This window comes from Stylophora pistillata, chromosome 5, assembly GCF_964205215.1.
Source record: "Stylophora pistillata chromosome 5, jaStyPist1.2, whole genome shotgun sequence".
In the NCBI taxonomy this organism is placed as follows: Eukaryota; Metazoa; Cnidaria; class Anthozoa; order Scleractinia; family Pocilloporidae; genus Stylophora; species Stylophora pistillata.
Genome location: NC_142523.1, coordinates 8,154,746 through 8,171,835, shown reverse-complemented (window position 1 = coordinate 8,171,835; position 17,090 = coordinate 8,154,746). Strand labels below are relative to the sequence as shown.

At 38.6% G+C, this 17,090-nt stretch overlaps 1 protein-coding gene and 1 long non-coding RNA gene across 2 annotated transcripts; one reads left to right on the top strand and one right to left on the bottom strand.

The window, feature by feature from the left end:
• The first annotated feature begins 1,958 nt into the window (after positions 1–1,958).
• Positions 1,959–14,997, top strand: LOC111339853 (uncharacterized). Its single transcript, XR_002695700.2, has 2 exons — positions 1,959–2,359; positions 3,989–14,997. It is a non-coding gene; the product is annotated as an uncharacterized LOC111339853 (long non-coding RNA).
• On the bottom strand, positions 5,568–8,415 carry LOC111339852 (dual specificity protein phosphatase 6). Its single transcript, XM_022946578.2, is given in 4 exon segments — positions 5,568–6,311; positions 6,314–6,589; positions 7,243–7,644; positions 7,865–8,415. Coding segments are annotated over 4 exon segments (1,134 nt in total). The 5' UTR covers positions 8,298–8,415; the 3' UTR covers positions 5,568–6,288.
• Positions 14,998–17,090: the final 2,093 nt, after the last annotated feature.

Sequence of the window (17,090 nt, the reverse complement as noted above, 5' to 3'; positions counted from 1 at the left end):
GAGGCAAGAAAGAGTAATAAAAACATTGCTAAACAAAGTGTACTTGTGAATTTTTCCTGTCTTCTGTGTCATGCATGCACACTGAGCATATAGGTCCACTCTCAAGATTGGCTGGTTTAACCGGTAAAACAAGTAACCACATTAAACTAAGAACAAATTGAAACTGTATGTTGATGGTCAGATTTTTTGGAAATAAATGTCTGTGTTGTAATTGTTTAACTTGAAACAATTCTTTCCATGCATGATATGTTTAACGAAATTCTAATTCACAGTCAGCTAGTATAAAAGAAGATTTCATACGAACTAGAAAATCTTACCAATTACTACCAATCAAACCATGTTTGGATCATTTTGATCACTAGCTTGTTTTTTTCTCTCCACGGGGCCGGGGCACCACAGTTGCATGATTTAACTTTAAACCAATCTAATCGTATTGCTTTCATAGTCAACAGATCAAGAACCGGAAAAAGGTGGAGTTTCCTGCAACCTAATTGTATTGCTCTACACAGACAGAAAATACAGCAAAATCAATATTGAAACGTGATGTTGTTCTCTGAGATACAGGATTGATTATCAAATACTGATGCTGGCTTAAGTTCGAACGTTTTCCGGTTTTTATTAAACATTATCGCAGGAATATTTACTGTGTGGTTAGCTTAGAAAAGGACCTAGAAGATTCTAAGAATTTTTCCCTTAGCGTGTCTGGTGCTGATTTAATTCAATATTTAGGGAAATTGTCTCTTTCGTTCAAACATAACATATTTTGTTAATGTGGTGATCTGATGTTGATGAAGATAAAAAATTACTCTTTCTGTCTTAAGATAAAAATACACTTGTCTTCTGACAATAATCTTGATATGATTACCAGATGACTGAAGTGTTGATAATTTTTTTTTGCCCCGTGGAAAACTAAAACAAAGCATCAAGTGCGGCAAAAAAACAAACTGCGCCTCGTTCGAGAGGAGAAAAAAAGGAGCTTGTTCTTTCAGATTTTTCAGCTGGGATACACGTCTGAGCTTAACATAAAGCAAGGACAAATCATAATTTGATTCTTTTTTTATTATCATTACATATCGAGAGGTTTTTGGCTCTCTTTCCTTAGACGCTTTATGTATAATACCTGCAATTTCTGCCATATCATTTCAACTGCTTCACTTACTTGCTGTAAACAATAGCTCAGTCAAAATCTTGTTGCAGGGGGAAGAAAAAAAAAGGTTAAAACAAAAAACCGGATAAGCCGGATGGAAGCCAGCTTATCCACAAATGACGAATAGACTTTCCCCTGTTTGCCGCTGTGTGTAAAGCTTCCAGATTCATGACCTCTGGGAAAAAGTGCTTACAATAGAGAGAAGCATCATTTTCATACCAAGAAAGCGTCCAACGATCGATATTTCAAGATCACCAGTTAGAAGTAGATTCGTGATCACACTGTTTTAACTAAACGTGTCGTGATACCTTCGTGAAACAATCAAATCAATTCAAATCAATTCAAATTCCTCTTCTGTATTTAGGATCAGCCAATTATATTATCGCCCTCAGGAAACAGCATCGAGTCGCGCCAAGCTTATATCATCTCTACCCTCAGCACGAACGCTGTCCTAACCTCACGCAGACATATTAGTTTTAAGCTTTTGTCGTTAGATTTTCCAAAGATTCCAATCTTTGCCTCTCGAAAACTGGAGTCAAGTAAAACATCTGTTTGTTTCTCAGCATAACGTGCAGAAGCAATCAGAGACAATTTAGCGAATATCGTTGTCTCTTTTTCTCTTTCTTTCTTTTCACCGACACAAGCTGTAAAACTTGTATATACCTGTGGGGTTTAATCAACCTCGTTTCCAGGTTCTCTCTTCTTTCCGCTCAAGGGGGCCTGAAACTAGAAAGAAACTGGAAACGAAGATGGAATGAAAGTAAATGTCAAAGCTCTGTTTTAACATTCCAGGTTGCTCCTTTCCTTTCGCTCTAATGTTTGCGGTAAATGAAAACAACTTCTCCTTGGTTCTCCTTGGTGTTCGCTCTACATCTCTTAGATAATTCAAGTTCGGAGAATTTGGTTCTAAATCAAACGAGATCCTTAAACTTTAACGTATTTTCTTACTTTCGTCGCCCCTTTGCTTGACTATGAATTAGAAACGGCGTCAAATCTTATTTGTAAAATTGTTGAGTGACGACATAGTTTTTTTTGACAAGACTTCGATCAAAGACTCGTTGTTTTCGAGCTTAGTAACCGCGTCGCTTCTTTTTCACCAGTACATCAAACAAGATGGCGGCTTGATCGGGAAAGGTCTTCTGTCTGATGTTGCTAGGCAACGAGACCTTCAATTCTTGCCAAACATTGAACCATCATCCCTACCTCATCAAGGTATGTTATGGCTGATCATGCCCCTTCATCATATTTAATTGGAATTTTCCTCGTAAATTTGCCGTAATCGTATGATATTTACAAGAAATTCAGATCAGTTTTTCGTAGCTAGTGCCATATTGTAGAATTCAAACAAATTTGGCACTTGAGCTATTTTCGTTTTGTTCCTTAAAGATCAAAAACCTGATCTTCTATTCGGGGCCCTTTTTTCACGCCACAATACGCTGTTGTAATGGTTACAGTGATGATTCGTGAGGAAGAAGGACATTTAAGGAGTGGAAATCACCTTCTTGACCTAAACGGTGTTTCACCTGATCATTGGAGGCGTATACTTGAGTAAATTAGTTGAATTTGAAACTTTTCCAAAATGTGAGTTTCATCAACTGACAGACAGTGCATGGAGAACAATGATTAACTGAGAGCTGGGATTTGTTACACCTTCGCTGGGAAAACTCATGTTTAGTTCTATAAATGATTTTGAGTGTTTTAATGTGAATGCTTGGTAGATTTTATAGCGATAAGTAGCAACGGAATTTTTTTACTATAAAATAGACTTGAATGATCCCAAATGCGGTGTGATAAGTTCATTAATAGTCAGAAAAACACTTGAAACCCTAAACGAGATCGGAAACCCATGAATGTCCACACTGGTTATAAAAATATTCTACAGGTCACGAGTTCTAACCAGATAATACGTTGAAACAACTTCATCAAATGTCTAAAAGCGTTCAAACAAAGAGAGGTTGTTCATTTCAGACTGCTGTTTTCACGCCGTTCGATTTCAAAGGAGTTTGTTTACTTCGTTCAAGCGTGACGTAAAACGACTGTAAAACGATGAGCCTTTGATGTGGTCTTGAATTGCGCCTATTTTTAGCTCAAACTAAAATTTCTATTTTTTTTTTTTTTTTTTTTTTTTTTTGAGCGTGAAGAAATCGGTTAAAGATAGCAGAAAGACGGTTGACGGGTAGGAAGGACCATGGGTACTTTTCCCTTCCAAGATTACGTAAAGCTCTTCTCGCATCAGCACTTTCTCTTCGTGTTCTAATCTGCTTTGAAAAATAATAATATGCAATCTCCCATCGAGAAGTTGAAAGTTATCACAGTTTCCTGCTCAAATAAAAAATATTATTGCGTTATCCGTTTTAGGTTCCGACGTTTGCGTTGTCTCAGCACGTAGAAAAAGTCCTGTTTGGCAATAACAAGTTATTCACTGAGCAGCAGTGCCAACTAAAACGAAAGCCTTCGCTGAATTTGCTTATCAAGACCGGTTGCGCAACAGTCCGGTGTAATCAGATCAAAGCGTAATACCACAAACGCCTACGGGTTCACCTACTCCCATAGGGGCAATGGAAAAAACGCGGAAAGTGCCGTGTTGGCATCGGCGCGGGCGGTAGAAGAAAGAAAGGGGGGGACCTTCCACATAGTTCGTAGACTCCGGAGGGAGGTATTCCGTATGATACTTCATATGTATGGGGCTCACCCGAGCGGAGTGCCCTTACAATCATCAGGTATACCTAAGAGTTGAGACGCTACAAATTATTGCATACGAAGGGTAGGGAAATCTGTCAAGACGCTTTTAATCAAATTCTTTCCAAGGTTTTTCACAGGGGTGTCATTTTTCATTGGTAGGAAATTGGTACCATTTCTGTCTGAAGCTGTAAATGAAGGGGAGAGAGGAGGATTTGGTCACGAGGGGGACTTGGTCAGTGGATCTCCTCCTGCCTCCTTTGAAAACCGATGTCTGCATCTGACAGTCCTCAGAAAGTCTTCAGAAATGGTTCAGCTCTAGTGAAAGCGGAAAATGGCTGTCACGTTGGGAGGAGTTGTGAAGCGAAAAGTTTCCTTTCTTCACAACTGCATCCTTGACTTGTTTGATACTTCTCAATCGTGTTTTCTTTAACTTTACGCTGTTCGTCTTCTTCTCTACTCCCCCCCCCCTCCCACAGGGGATTTATAATGTGTGCGACCCCCTCAACCAAAACACTTGTGTCTTAACTTGTCTATGTCGCTACTGGAAAGAACGCCAAAACTGCTTCATCGGAGTCTTATGATTGAAAGATGATCCTTTTTCCGGTAGGTGGCTAAATGTGTTAGCTTCTTCGCGAGTTTGAGGGTTCCATATGAAAACTGATCGCTTCCGTTTGAATAATTAATCGTTTGGTTTATTTACGCGACCGACCTGTCCGTGAAGCTTAAAAATCTACAATTTGTCAGCGGTCTTTTATGAGACAGAAGAACAAGTTATCTCTCTGAAATACGTGATGAAAATACGAGGTGTTTTCGGTCGACGAACGCCGAGCAAAGTCTTTTATTTGGTCGAATACGCGACATTCAAATTTTAAAGAGTTAGAAGGATATCCTTACGCATGCGTTATAACGATCACAAAAATAGATGGAAAAATACAGTTGGCGCCAGTAAGTCTGCAAGACCGGAAATCATGCTGTTGATCTTGGCGGCAAAACGCGTGAGACTAAAATACCAGTGCTCTCAAGCCGGATCTCGCGTGTATTAGAACCCTTACTCGTTGTTTATCCTTCGTCTTTCCAATCAAGCTTACTTTCTGCGATATTTTTTTCCTCTTGTCATCTCGCACAAAAGAACTTGGAATCGTAGCCTTTGATAACTTTGACCCGAAGGTTACAAGTTTTGATTAGTACCAGAATGTTTGTTGCTTAGGAGAACTGATTGAAATTTCGCGGATGAGAAATATTCAAGTTTTAACTATGGCCTCACAATGTAATTGCTAAGCGTAAGGCGGTTTTAGCATGTCACAAAAGAGGTTTTCGCCTCTCAGTTTACTAACGAAAACAAACTTTAGATGCAATATTTGATGGAGTCTTAATAACAAAATACCGGAAACACGTATTAATCACTGCTTGAAGTTCAACTTTGAAGTATTTTAAACCTCCCATCTGGCAAAAGGAATTAGAACATCTTGAAAAAGATCAACTCTGAGGATCTATTGAAGACCGAATGAGACCATTTTTCGACTCGTTCGCTACGCAAAGAAACTAAAAATAAACCACATGGCTGGATGGCTACAGCGTCTGTTTAAAAGTTCTTGACAAAACAACCACAACAACTGCTCAAGGCAAAGTGTTCGTGCTTGTTACCACAGAAGTTAAATTAAAAAACAAGACATTTCTTTCCCTTGAATTCGTAGTCACCGCCATGTAACAAATTCTGGTAAAAATGATTCAAAACACGTTTCATTTCAAGTTTGAGAACTTTCTAAATTTATTAAAGTAGATATTTAATAATTATATTTACAATCTGTATAACTAACAAAAACCAACGAACTAATATATATATATACAACTTCTTCGGACTCTATGGATTCAAGGAATTTGCCGCAAGTTTCATTCAATATTTTAACTATGTACAAATCGTCCTAAGCATAAATTATAAATCTGAAATTGGGAAGGGTTTCTCCATCAAAACTGATGCTGTGTGATCAATATGAACAGAAAACAATGAATTTTCATTAAGGTAAATTCCTTTGTCGATACAATTAACGTCAGTGCTGAATGGCTGCGAGGGAAAATAAATGAAAGTATCGATTGTAAAAGTGTTAGGTAGAGTGCGTGTTTGGTAAAGTTTAAAGAAGTTTAAGTACGTATACGTAGAAGCTAGACTAAAAGAGCAGTTTAATTGCATACGATGCAAACCTCTCTCAAGAATATTCAAACTACAACAAAATGGTTTCAATGTGCTATACAAACCGTCAATTTCTAAATAACTTTTAAAACTATTTAATTCGCTCTATCCTTAAAGTAACTGTATATCTCTCCAATACTAATTTTCAATTTCTCGACTTAGTCTCTATTCATTGTAAGTATTTTATTTAAGATCATTGCTTGCTGTCCTTTGTTTCCAGAAGAATAATTCTAGGTTCTCTAATTATACTTGACTTAACTTTTTGACAGCTTCAAAGAACAACGTTCAACTCAAGTCTTCGACTTCGCCGTCTAAACTACAATCGCTTGAAAGCGTACTCGTTGTGGAACTTGGAGTTTGCGGTGTTCTGAGCTGCCTTTCAAACTCCAGAAGTTGTCCCATGAAGTTCAAATTTGGATTGACGCTAGGCTTTCTTTGTTTCACGAAGTCGTAAGCTTCGTTTAAAGTCATGTTAAGGGCAGATATAAGGTAAGCGATAGTTACTGTTACCGAACGGGAGACGCCAGCCAGGCAATGAATCAAAACTCCACGGTTCTGTGTAATTCCCTCATCTGAAAAAAGAAACGAAATATATTTGATTATTAGGAGTGCAGGTATCAAAACCAAAGTTAAGCCGCAACATCAATATTCAGTCAATAAAGCAATGGATAGTGGTTACGCTACATCGAAGAAGGAAATAAAAAATTTCTGCTTTTGCGGCAAAACCAGTTCAATAGCGGCCACGAGCGTTTAGCGAGTATAATTCATTAGAGTAGAGTTTCCAATTTAGACAAAAATGTAGAAACGATTACCCAAGCGCTATTTGTAAAGATTATTTCTATAGTTCAATTCTACGCGATAGTTGCGTCAAATGACAGGGTAGCAAGCTCTCTTTCCATTATACCAACACGCACTAAACAAACAAATGCCGAGTGAATGCACAAGCACTCGTTCACTCGAATCCAAAACCACCCACACGCTTAGTCAATGAACGACATTTTCTTTCAAATTCCCAAACTCACTTGCTCCAAAAAGTCAAAGATTTGTTCCAGTTAGGTATGAAAGAAGCAATTTTTGTCAAGGGGGCGTTCGCCACTAAAAATTACAATTTCCTTGCAATACCAGGGTTGCTATAGTTCGCCATTAATCATCAATCAAATTTACTACATCGAAAAAGAAGCTTAATTAACCTTATATCGAAAATATTTAGCTTAAATAAACTTACCTATAAATTGAAACGCCTCAGGAAACATGTCGGATAGGTTAGCCCTCCAGTTGTCTTCTACAGGGAGTTTCTTGTATTTAAAATCAGGCAAATGTTCGAAAGAGTTTGGTTTGTCGTGTGTAACGTTCAAGATATACGAAATTTCGTATTTCTTCAAGAGTTCTAAGTCTGAAGAATCCTTTTCACTGCCAAGGTATAAACGAGGTAGGATCTGAACGGGAACTTTTGTCTTGCACTCTTGGTGATCGGTGATTTGAGGTGTCCTTGGCTCGAGTTCCAACGCGCGGTCTGTGATGTCGGTGTCTTGTATCGTTAAACCTGACAGAGACAGCAATGGTCGATCGACGAGTTCTCCGGCGACGCAAGAACTGGGATACTTCTTCTCGAACTTCGTAAAGCCTCCTGGAATACAACGGAACAAATCGCAGTGATTAGCGAGCGGCGAATATTAGATTAATTGCGGGCGAGATTAGTTAAAAAACAAACAAAATTCTGATGGTGTCTCCTTTTGAATCAGCAAATGAACAAGCGACAGACTGTCGAAATTTAGTTAACACGCCAGTCAATTAAATTTCAGAAGAAAAGTTCGATTATTTTAATGAGAAGAAATCTCAGTTCTTACCTTCGAGTAGCCAAACTGGCGTATTGACATCTTCGGAAAACTTCTTCAGCAAGACTCCTAAGGCACTGTTCGAACATACGCTCGACACATCGTTTGTTTCCGAATCGTACAAAACTATTCCCGACGCCAGGCGAAGATTCCTGTTAAAATGTGCCTTGCCGTCTTCCGAAGTGATCAGTGAACTTATGGCGAAGTTTGTGCCTTTCTTTAGTCTTCGTAGCATGAGGGAAGGAATAGTCAAATTAATCGCGCCCTGTACGTGGGAATGAGCGTATTCGGCATACGGTCGGCAGTCGAGTAGTAACAAAATTGCCCCATTACTCAGTTGGTCTGACAACCATGAAGTTGTGGCGCCTTTCGCCATGAACTTTTTCCTCTCGCCTTGAATTCTTTGATAACTCCTTGGGCTTTCTACGTAAAGTAGTGAAGGCATTTCAAACACGGTTCAAGGTTTGCGGTTTGATAAAGCTAATTTCTCTGAGAAATTGATTTTATGTTTTCCTCTCGCACACCAACATAACCATTTGATTCGGCGAAGTGAACACATTGTTATTAGCGTTAAGATGATTGACAGTCATTATCGACGTATGTGTTGGTATGTCGTAACTGTCCAATCAAAATCTTCCTTGCTGAGAGTAGCGCTCTTTCGTCATGATTTCCATAGCAACAAATCAGGACTTGAAAGAAAAGGAGGGGTTCTCGTTCTTTCACCTGTCAAATGCTTCCGGTTAAGTGAAAGCTAAAAATTATCATAACAGGCCTTACGAAATGCTGTAATAATACACCCGAAGTTGGCAAAACCGTTCTACCTATTCGGCAGAAATGAACAGCATAGCGACAAATGCATCATGTTTATTTGTGAAAATGCAATGTTATGAATCAGTTAAAGAGCAACGAAGTTTTTTTAAACCATATCCCGCTGCTTCGGAAAGCATCAATATACAGGGCGCGGTAGTAATTAGTCATGATTGCTATTCAAAAAGCGTTGGCCTTCCTTTACGTAACAATACCGAAATCTTTTCCTTTGTTCACTTCACGGTCGAACAGTCGGCTTCAGACACAGAAAGTATCATTGATAACGTTGGAATTGGTGAAATTTTTTCGCTACCTAAGGAGGTGAATTGTTTAAAATAACTTTTTGTAATGGTTTGTGTCCCGTGCTATCCTGTTACATGCTCGATTTCATTTTCAGAATATCTCAAAAAATTTTGAGGTCATTGGGTCGCGCTGAAAGACTCGGAATATTTCCTTGCAGCCAATCAGCAACAAGTTGGCTTATTTTATGGTTTCTTCTTTGCCTGTCACCTTAATTATTAATTATTCGAACGGAAATCCACAGCCGTTCCCAAGAAATCCTGAAAAAACTCTTTTAGATTTCCTCAGATAGTGAACAAAGTCTATTTTCACGCCTTTCATTAAAGTATCAATCAAAACATACTTCAGTTTTGAGTTCAAAACTTTTTCTTTTCGAGTTCAAATTACATTTATTGTTTTACTAAACAGCATTATGAGGGAACGGAACAAAGACAGTTTGCCTACAGACAGTTTGCCAAAGACAGTTTGCCTACAGCTTCAAAGCTTCTTTTAAATGTTTTCATGTTGATTGAGTCAAATAAAAGTTTCATTGGATTACAGCATTCATTTGTGTTGATACCCGTGCCTCATGTTAACTTACTGTACGGAAGCGGGATAAATGTTTGACATTTTCAAAGTCCGGGGCTGAACGGGCCGCAAAAACCGCTTGTCTTAAATAGAAAATACATCTGTAACTCGTGATGTGTCAACGCCCTGTTGGTAAATTAGCAACGATGTGTCCGCATATGAATTTTTATGCCAAACCACGACGGAAAATTTAGGGAAAGAAAACAGTTCTCCAGTTTGCTTTGCTTTAAGCATACGCTCTACGTTGTAATGCTTCGGCGAGGAAAAACAACAACAAAAAAAAAAAAAAGCGCTAAAAAGATCAAAGTGATTTGCAATGAATTTTTCTTTCATTCTGATAAGTGATTGTCAAGCTAGATGAATTCGAAATTGAAAAATGAAATCAGCAAACGTCTTATTTTGAATTCAGACCTAACCCGAAACCAAAATAAAGGAAAAAAACATCTATTTAATTTCAATTTAGACTGGTAAAAGACGAGCAATAAGGAAGAGCTTGCGTGCTCAAGATGATATTTAAGGTACAGAAGAAGGAAGATTAATGCTGCCGAGCCTACTTGTTTGCTAATCCAGGAAAAAATAACATTCCTCTTGAATTTGAAAGGCTCTTAAAGAAAATTAGCCGCTCTGTCCGTCCCAAAGAGTAATATCTATCAGCTTAGAGTATTTTGACAAGTCGATGTATGAGTTCCCGCCCTGCGCAGGCCTGTCGACCAATATTTCAGCTGTGGTTCATCAGCAAATATTGCCGGAAAACGGGCTGATAGCTTGACTGCCATGCCCAAAACACTTGAGGTTAGTGGTAAGACCATCAATATAGATTCTAAATTTGATTTGTGATTCGCACAGCGACAAAAATAAGTCAGTATTTTGCCGTCAAATCCTAACGAAAAAACCAGATATTAATTCGCATGGCATGACAAGTTTGGTTTGCAAGCACCTCTGCGTTGTAAGAGTCAGCGTACGATGTCCTCAGACTTTTTCAATTTTTCTAAAATCTTACAGAAGTCACTTCTGCCGGCTCAGTACTACTAAGACTCCCCCCCCCTCCCTTCCCCCCCAACGAGTAAAGAAAACAAAGAATTGATCAAAAAGGGTGAACAGAAAAGGCAGAGTATGTGTTCTTTTTTAACCTTTTTCTTTACTCTCGCCAGTTGTTATGAATTTATAAATTGCTTTGCAGATCTCATTGGGCCTTTCAAATTTGCTCTCCGTCACCTCGAGGAGAACGCTATCGAACCAATTCACAAGACCCACAGGACCCACAAGAACCACAAGGGAGCGAATGATTCACGCCTTTAAGCCAGAAGTAGTTCATTTTCATCTTATCTGTATTGTATGTGTGAAGCCTCAGCTGCAATTATTTCCGAATGGAATACGTCTTGAAGACTTGCAGAAATTCTCTGAGGTGGGATAAACTTTAGGAAATGAACCAACGTTCTGTAATCATCAACAAAGTTTTTTTCTGCCGGTTACATCACCTTACAGACTTTATGCAATCATGACAGCATCGGTAATTTAGTGAGATCACAAAATGAGGTTTGGTATCATCGATATTCTCGGGTTATTTTGGTTGTTCTAGAAACCTATGATATATAAAAAAAAAATTGTCGCCAATTCGAGACGATCTCTATAATGGTGCTAAACTTGATATTGATATTGCTTTACGATCTACGAAAAAGCAAGTTTGAACGCAAGACTCCCAATATATTAGTTTCCCGGAGGGAAAAAATTATACACAAGAAAGAATAAACCAGAAATAAAATAGGTTAGTTTAAGATGGAGAAGATCGGACGCGGTTTGTATTTGACAATCTTACAAAATTTGGGCAAGATATACCGCAAGTCGCTTTTTCAGGACCAGGCGCGGCGCGATGCAAGTCCTCGTTCCCAGGTCTCTCTCCTTCTGGGGCTAGGAGGGACCCTATGAAATAGTACATCCGTGTTGGATTACATCAGAAGGTCCATTCAGTATCTGCTTTTGCTGATTAAGAGTGACAAATAGCTTTGACATCACAACAGGGGTTGAGATCATAAGTAATCTCTTCGAATCTTGCGATCCTCTCATAATGTACGTATAACTTTTACATGTAGTTGTGATTTCTCACCGAGTGAAAAAGGTCTTCTGTGAGTATTTTACCATGACTGAACCTTAGTTAAGGTGACTGCTGGCGAGAACAACAAAAAACATTGAACACGTTGGCATAATAGAGTTCATTAAAAGATTCAAGAATTATTTCTGATAAAAAGCTTTTGTGTAACAATCACACAGTGCTTGCTGGCTTCATTTATCTTTTGTTCTATCCATTCAGATGGTCTTTTATTGCCGTTCTTTATTTGATCCCTGCTTTTTCTTTCAGTGTATTGTTCTGGATTACTTTTGTTTGATTTTTGGCAAAGGTGGCTGTAATGGAACTATCCGTAAGCCCAGCCTCTACATATTTACCCCGGGGCGGAACTCCTTTAAATCGATGGTAATAAAACAAGCCTTTCGTCGTTAAAATGAAACGTTCTAACTTGTTAAAAATGTATTTCCGCTTAAATGAAGATTATTGCAAATCATTTCCGCTTCAGTTTTTCATCATCTGTCAGTCATGTTAAGCCTCGCCAACATGGACGGAAGAGGAAACTTTGGTAAAGCTTCCAAGTGGGTCAGTTCTATAGATGGAAAATTACTTTCACTCCCCGTTCTTCCAAAATACCGATATCTTTGGTTACGAGTGGCATTGTAACAATATCAGAGAAGTCTTAACTATTTCAAATGCTTAACTTTTCAACAAAGTCTCGTTATGGCATTGGCCTGAACATGTTTGAGATTTTTTTAGTTTCTTAGCGAAATTTTAAGCATCTCAAGCTTCAAAGGGCAAAAAGTTCACACCTGCAAGAACTGGCTTGAGGTAATTCAGTGTAGGACTGACGTTTTGTGCAGCTAGGTGGAATAAGGGTGGGAAAGGATTTATAGCGTGACGCGCGATTAAGCCCAAAATCTATTCGCGACTCGCCAATTTTACAGAAAGGCAAGGTAAGCTGAGATCAGTTTGGAGTTAACCCTTCTGAACTTGTGACGCTTGAAATAATACGCGGCGCGTGAATATTTCCCCTCCCCTCTTGCTACCCGGCTCTTAGTAGAGTGTTTTGCATTGCGTGACGCGCCGAAATAACGCTTGCTAAAGAGGATAATAATTGCATCTGTACCTGCTGCTGCTTGTTTTATCTGACCAAAAATGGAGTTATTTTCTTCTGAAAAAGACGAGGACAAAATTGTGAATAGCACCCAAGCACCCACTTAATGCTCCGGAAAACCACGGAGAAATAACCGAATATTCTAGATTTTTCACCGTTCTCCCACGACTGAACAATTTAGTAACGGAACAGATGTATATTTCAGCGAGCTCGCTCTCACGGTGTTGACAGAAAGAAACTTTTCGTCAAATTGAATCCCTCTTCTGAATTATTAAAATCGTGCAAATACAAGGTACTTCAATTACTTTTTATCTCTTTCGATTTCGACTCACTGACGTAATTCAACAATGACTGTGCAAAGCGACACGAAACGAATTGCGAAAGAAAAACTTTGAGTTAAAATCAGGCATGTCAAGTCATAATTCATGACGAAATCGACGGAAAAGCCGCGTGGGAGTAGATTAAAAGAAATAAAGAGCTAATAGATTAACTCAGTTATGACAGTTTTGCAGAGCTTACTTTCGATCTGCTCTCTTCATGTGCCTTTTTAACTACAATTGGTCAACGCTCATTTTTAAAACAACTTTTCGAAAAGTTTTGTGATTATATGTGAGAAAACTCATTTCTTCACCTTTACCCTGTCCGCATTCTATAATACACTCACTTGTGAAACGACAAAATTGACGCTAAGAGAGATCGGTTCATTCGTCAATGATTGTGGGAAAAAAATACTTCACCAGACTCGTAAACCGCAAACCTCTATAAGCATATTTTTCAGTATCTTTCCGTGTACATCAAGGGTCTTCTATCATCGACGCTTTTTTCTCTGGATATCGATGACCAATTGAATTAGTAACTGCGTCCATCTTTGATTGACAAAGAATACTCGTTGAAGTTTGGCGATGACGTCTATTAGCATAGCTCAAGAGTTTATCAAGGAGTGTCTATTTTTAGGTCCTTTGAGTCTGCGGGCGAGATTTAACACAGACGGTGCGCGAGATACAACACAGATTCCAAGAGAGACTGACAGTCATAGAGAGTTTACGCTTTGAAGGAGAACCAGAGCAGGCGCGTGAAACGGTTTCTCCGTTGTCAACATTCATTACTGTTTTTTAATTGACTTTTGCAACAAAGTTTTACCATATTTCACCTGGAGGAATAGATTGACATGGTTAAAATGATTATTATTGGTCACTGTTTAATACAACTTTAAGTCGGCAAATGAACTTCCTTATAAGGGGCTTATAAGTGCGTTAGTCGTATAGCTCTACGGTGAAACATGGGGTAACTGTTTCTCAATGGGTGTCGTCTAGATACAGGCAACTTTGTTACACCTTACATTACAAGAGCGCTACTCCATCTTTGGTCAAGAAAATCAGACATCGAAACAAACCTGGAATACCGTAGTTTTGGGTGGCTTTGGAATAAAGTATTACAAAGGCCAAATTCTTGCCTATGACTTGCATTTATAGTTCAGCTTAAGCTGTTTTATTTTATTTTATTGATTTTTTTCGCATCTGTCACTGTAGCATCATCATCGGTAACCTGTGAATTTCAAATTCTTAAATGTTAGCTTTATAAGGTGATATTTAAGCCCGTATGATTGTCATAGTTATGCAAGATTCTAGCCCGTGAATGATTTGGGTTCACTGGGATACTTAAAATCTCTGAAAGGGTTTGGTCGAAAAACAAGGTAAAATCGCAAGAAAGAAGAATATTTCCACTTGTAAATTAAAGACTCGTTTGAGTTGAAGAGGAATGGAGGGTTGGAGTACAAAAATTAGCGTCTGAATATGGTTTGTGCGTAGGTTAAGACTTTCTCGCCCCCGCCCCCTCCCCCACTCCCTGTTTACAAGCTCATTCCCGCTCACAGAAGTTGCAGGAGAGGGGGGTGGGGGAGGGGGACTCAGGTAGTTTTGATTCAGAGGAACGGAAACATTTCCAGACCAGATGTGAAAACAGATGTGACAAGTCACCAGCAGTGCATGAATGGCAAAAAAAAAAAATTATACGTTCTGAACATAAACATGTTGGGAGCAGAGAATTGGGGTGCTTGCTATAAACTAGCGTAAAGCCGGCGCGCCGTTAAAAGCCATCGAAAAATTGTTGCTGAAAAGGCGTTAGGATTTAGTGCTGTTTTGTTTATAAAGGGTAGAAATAAAAAACTGAAAAAAACGGGTGAACATGCAAGGTAAAATGATGGGTAAAATGATTTTACTCTTAGTGGAACTTGTAAGCATGTAGAAAATAATTCTTCTTAGAGAATAAAAGGTGTCAATGTTTTGAGTGATCGCAATAGCAATATTTATCTGGCTTCTGTTTTTCCTTCTTTCTTTTTCTGGATTATTTCCTGCAGGAATATGCAACGCCCACCATCAGCAGGAAAAAGTTTTACATAGAGAACAGCACAACGAATATTGAAAAGGAAATATTAAATTATATTGTTCAGGAAATTGTCTGCCCATATTTTATATCCGTTCTCACACAGACAGACATCCTAAGGCAGAGCAGCTATGCTTCCTCACAGCTGAATTCTAGAACAAAATAAAACAGATAAGTTCCGGTTTCGGTCACTGTACAGCTTTCAGTTTTGTGATATGCCCACGTGAAATTCCGACCACATTTTATTTCTTCAAGCCTTGGCCAGACAAAGATAAGGCAAAGTCACGATCTCAACAAATGTGTTTCAGTACATTTCTGTTCTTCGATTCAAATCTTACGACGAAATGACCATATGTTACAATTTCGAATTGATTAAATAAGCTCAGTGTCTGGCATTGCGGCGCGATTTAATGTAGAGTTACTGGCATTTTAGCCTGCTCGAACGTTCGCGAAATTGCTCCGATTTTCTTCTTGTCATTTTTTCAGTTTTAATTTCTCAATGCTCTCCAAAGTGATAGTAATACAGCTGATGTTCTCGGGAATAAATATATTTTGGGCCCTTCTCAGAGTCATTTATCGGACCCAAAACAAAACAAGAACATAAACTCTTACGGCAGGTTGTTTACACGAGCGGTCTATCCCAAACTTCAGTTTTACGCAAGCAGTGGGCCTCAGGGATTCTCTATCAGAGAGATTCTCTACAATTAAGAGATTTAATTAAATATATGTCCTTCCACTCCAAGCTTTCGGCCCTTTTAACTCTGTTCACAAAAATAACTGTTCAGAGTAAAGGTTCGGCTTGAAACGCGACTTTGTTAAACAACGGTTAAACTTTTTAACCGGCCCTAATCGTTTTGGTAGAAAATCTTTTAAGATGAAGCAGGCTTCAGTTTATGCCATTCAAGCAACCAAAGTGCGAAAAGCGATTTCTTAATGCAAAAATATTGGTCCATGATGATTCTAACATTTTTGTTGTACGTCAATACGTTAATCCTCTCAGTCGTTCGTATAAGTAGAGCATTTTTTTATCCCCTTGTCCAATTTTCTTTAAATTTAGTCCAGATCTCCTCTGAGGGAGCGCGCACCCAAAGGTTCATTAGATAAGTTCGTCTGTTGGCTCGAGTCCTAATGAAGGGGAAACTAAAAAGTCCACAACTTAGCATGACTGTACACGTCATAATTTCTTTGCCTCCTGGAGTGAATGATCGGTCGTTGTCTTACGAGCTTAGAATGGGTAAATTAATCGCCATGTGTGCGTAACACGTAACTTGAAACGCTAAACCAAATATTCTTAGTGCTGTAATTAAGTCCGTTAAGGTACTTCAAAATTGCAGCATAATCATCTACATTTGAATCTTGACAAGCAGTTTCAAATGTTCAAAAGATTTGACTTCGGTTGATCATGTCTTGGGTTTATGTCTGAATTAGAGAAAATAAGGGAACACATTATTTTCTGTTCGTCTAAACAATAATATTTTCCACTAAAAAGCTCGGGTGCTCAAAGAAGGACACTTTAAGAGAGGCGGGGACGAAACTAGTTTCTTAGTCATGGCCAATTATTCCGCAATAACAACAGAGACCTTAATCAGCCAGGACAGCAACGCCAAGGAAGATATCGATTAAAAAATTTAATTTCGATCTTTATTTAGAATTTCGAGAATGCCTGTATGTGTCTCATATGGCGCCACGCCTCTAAACCTCAACATTACGTATAAAAATAGCGTTGACTTCCCAATTGAAATTAAAATAATTTGTCGTCGCAGTTTCGGTTCGCAGACAACGAAAATTTTGGTGATTTCACGTCATTGTTTTGCAAAGGACGGCTAAGAAATGTACTACGTTTTAAAACGCACGTGCAGAGCTATTGTTCTCCCGATTAAATCTTTTGTTTTTAATTCCACGTCCTCTTTGCCGTCGCCGTTGCGGTTTGCTTAAGGTCCCTAATGAGTTCGCTCTTACTGAGCCCTTCTCTTCCTGAGGTGATAAAAATGTATAACTTCTCC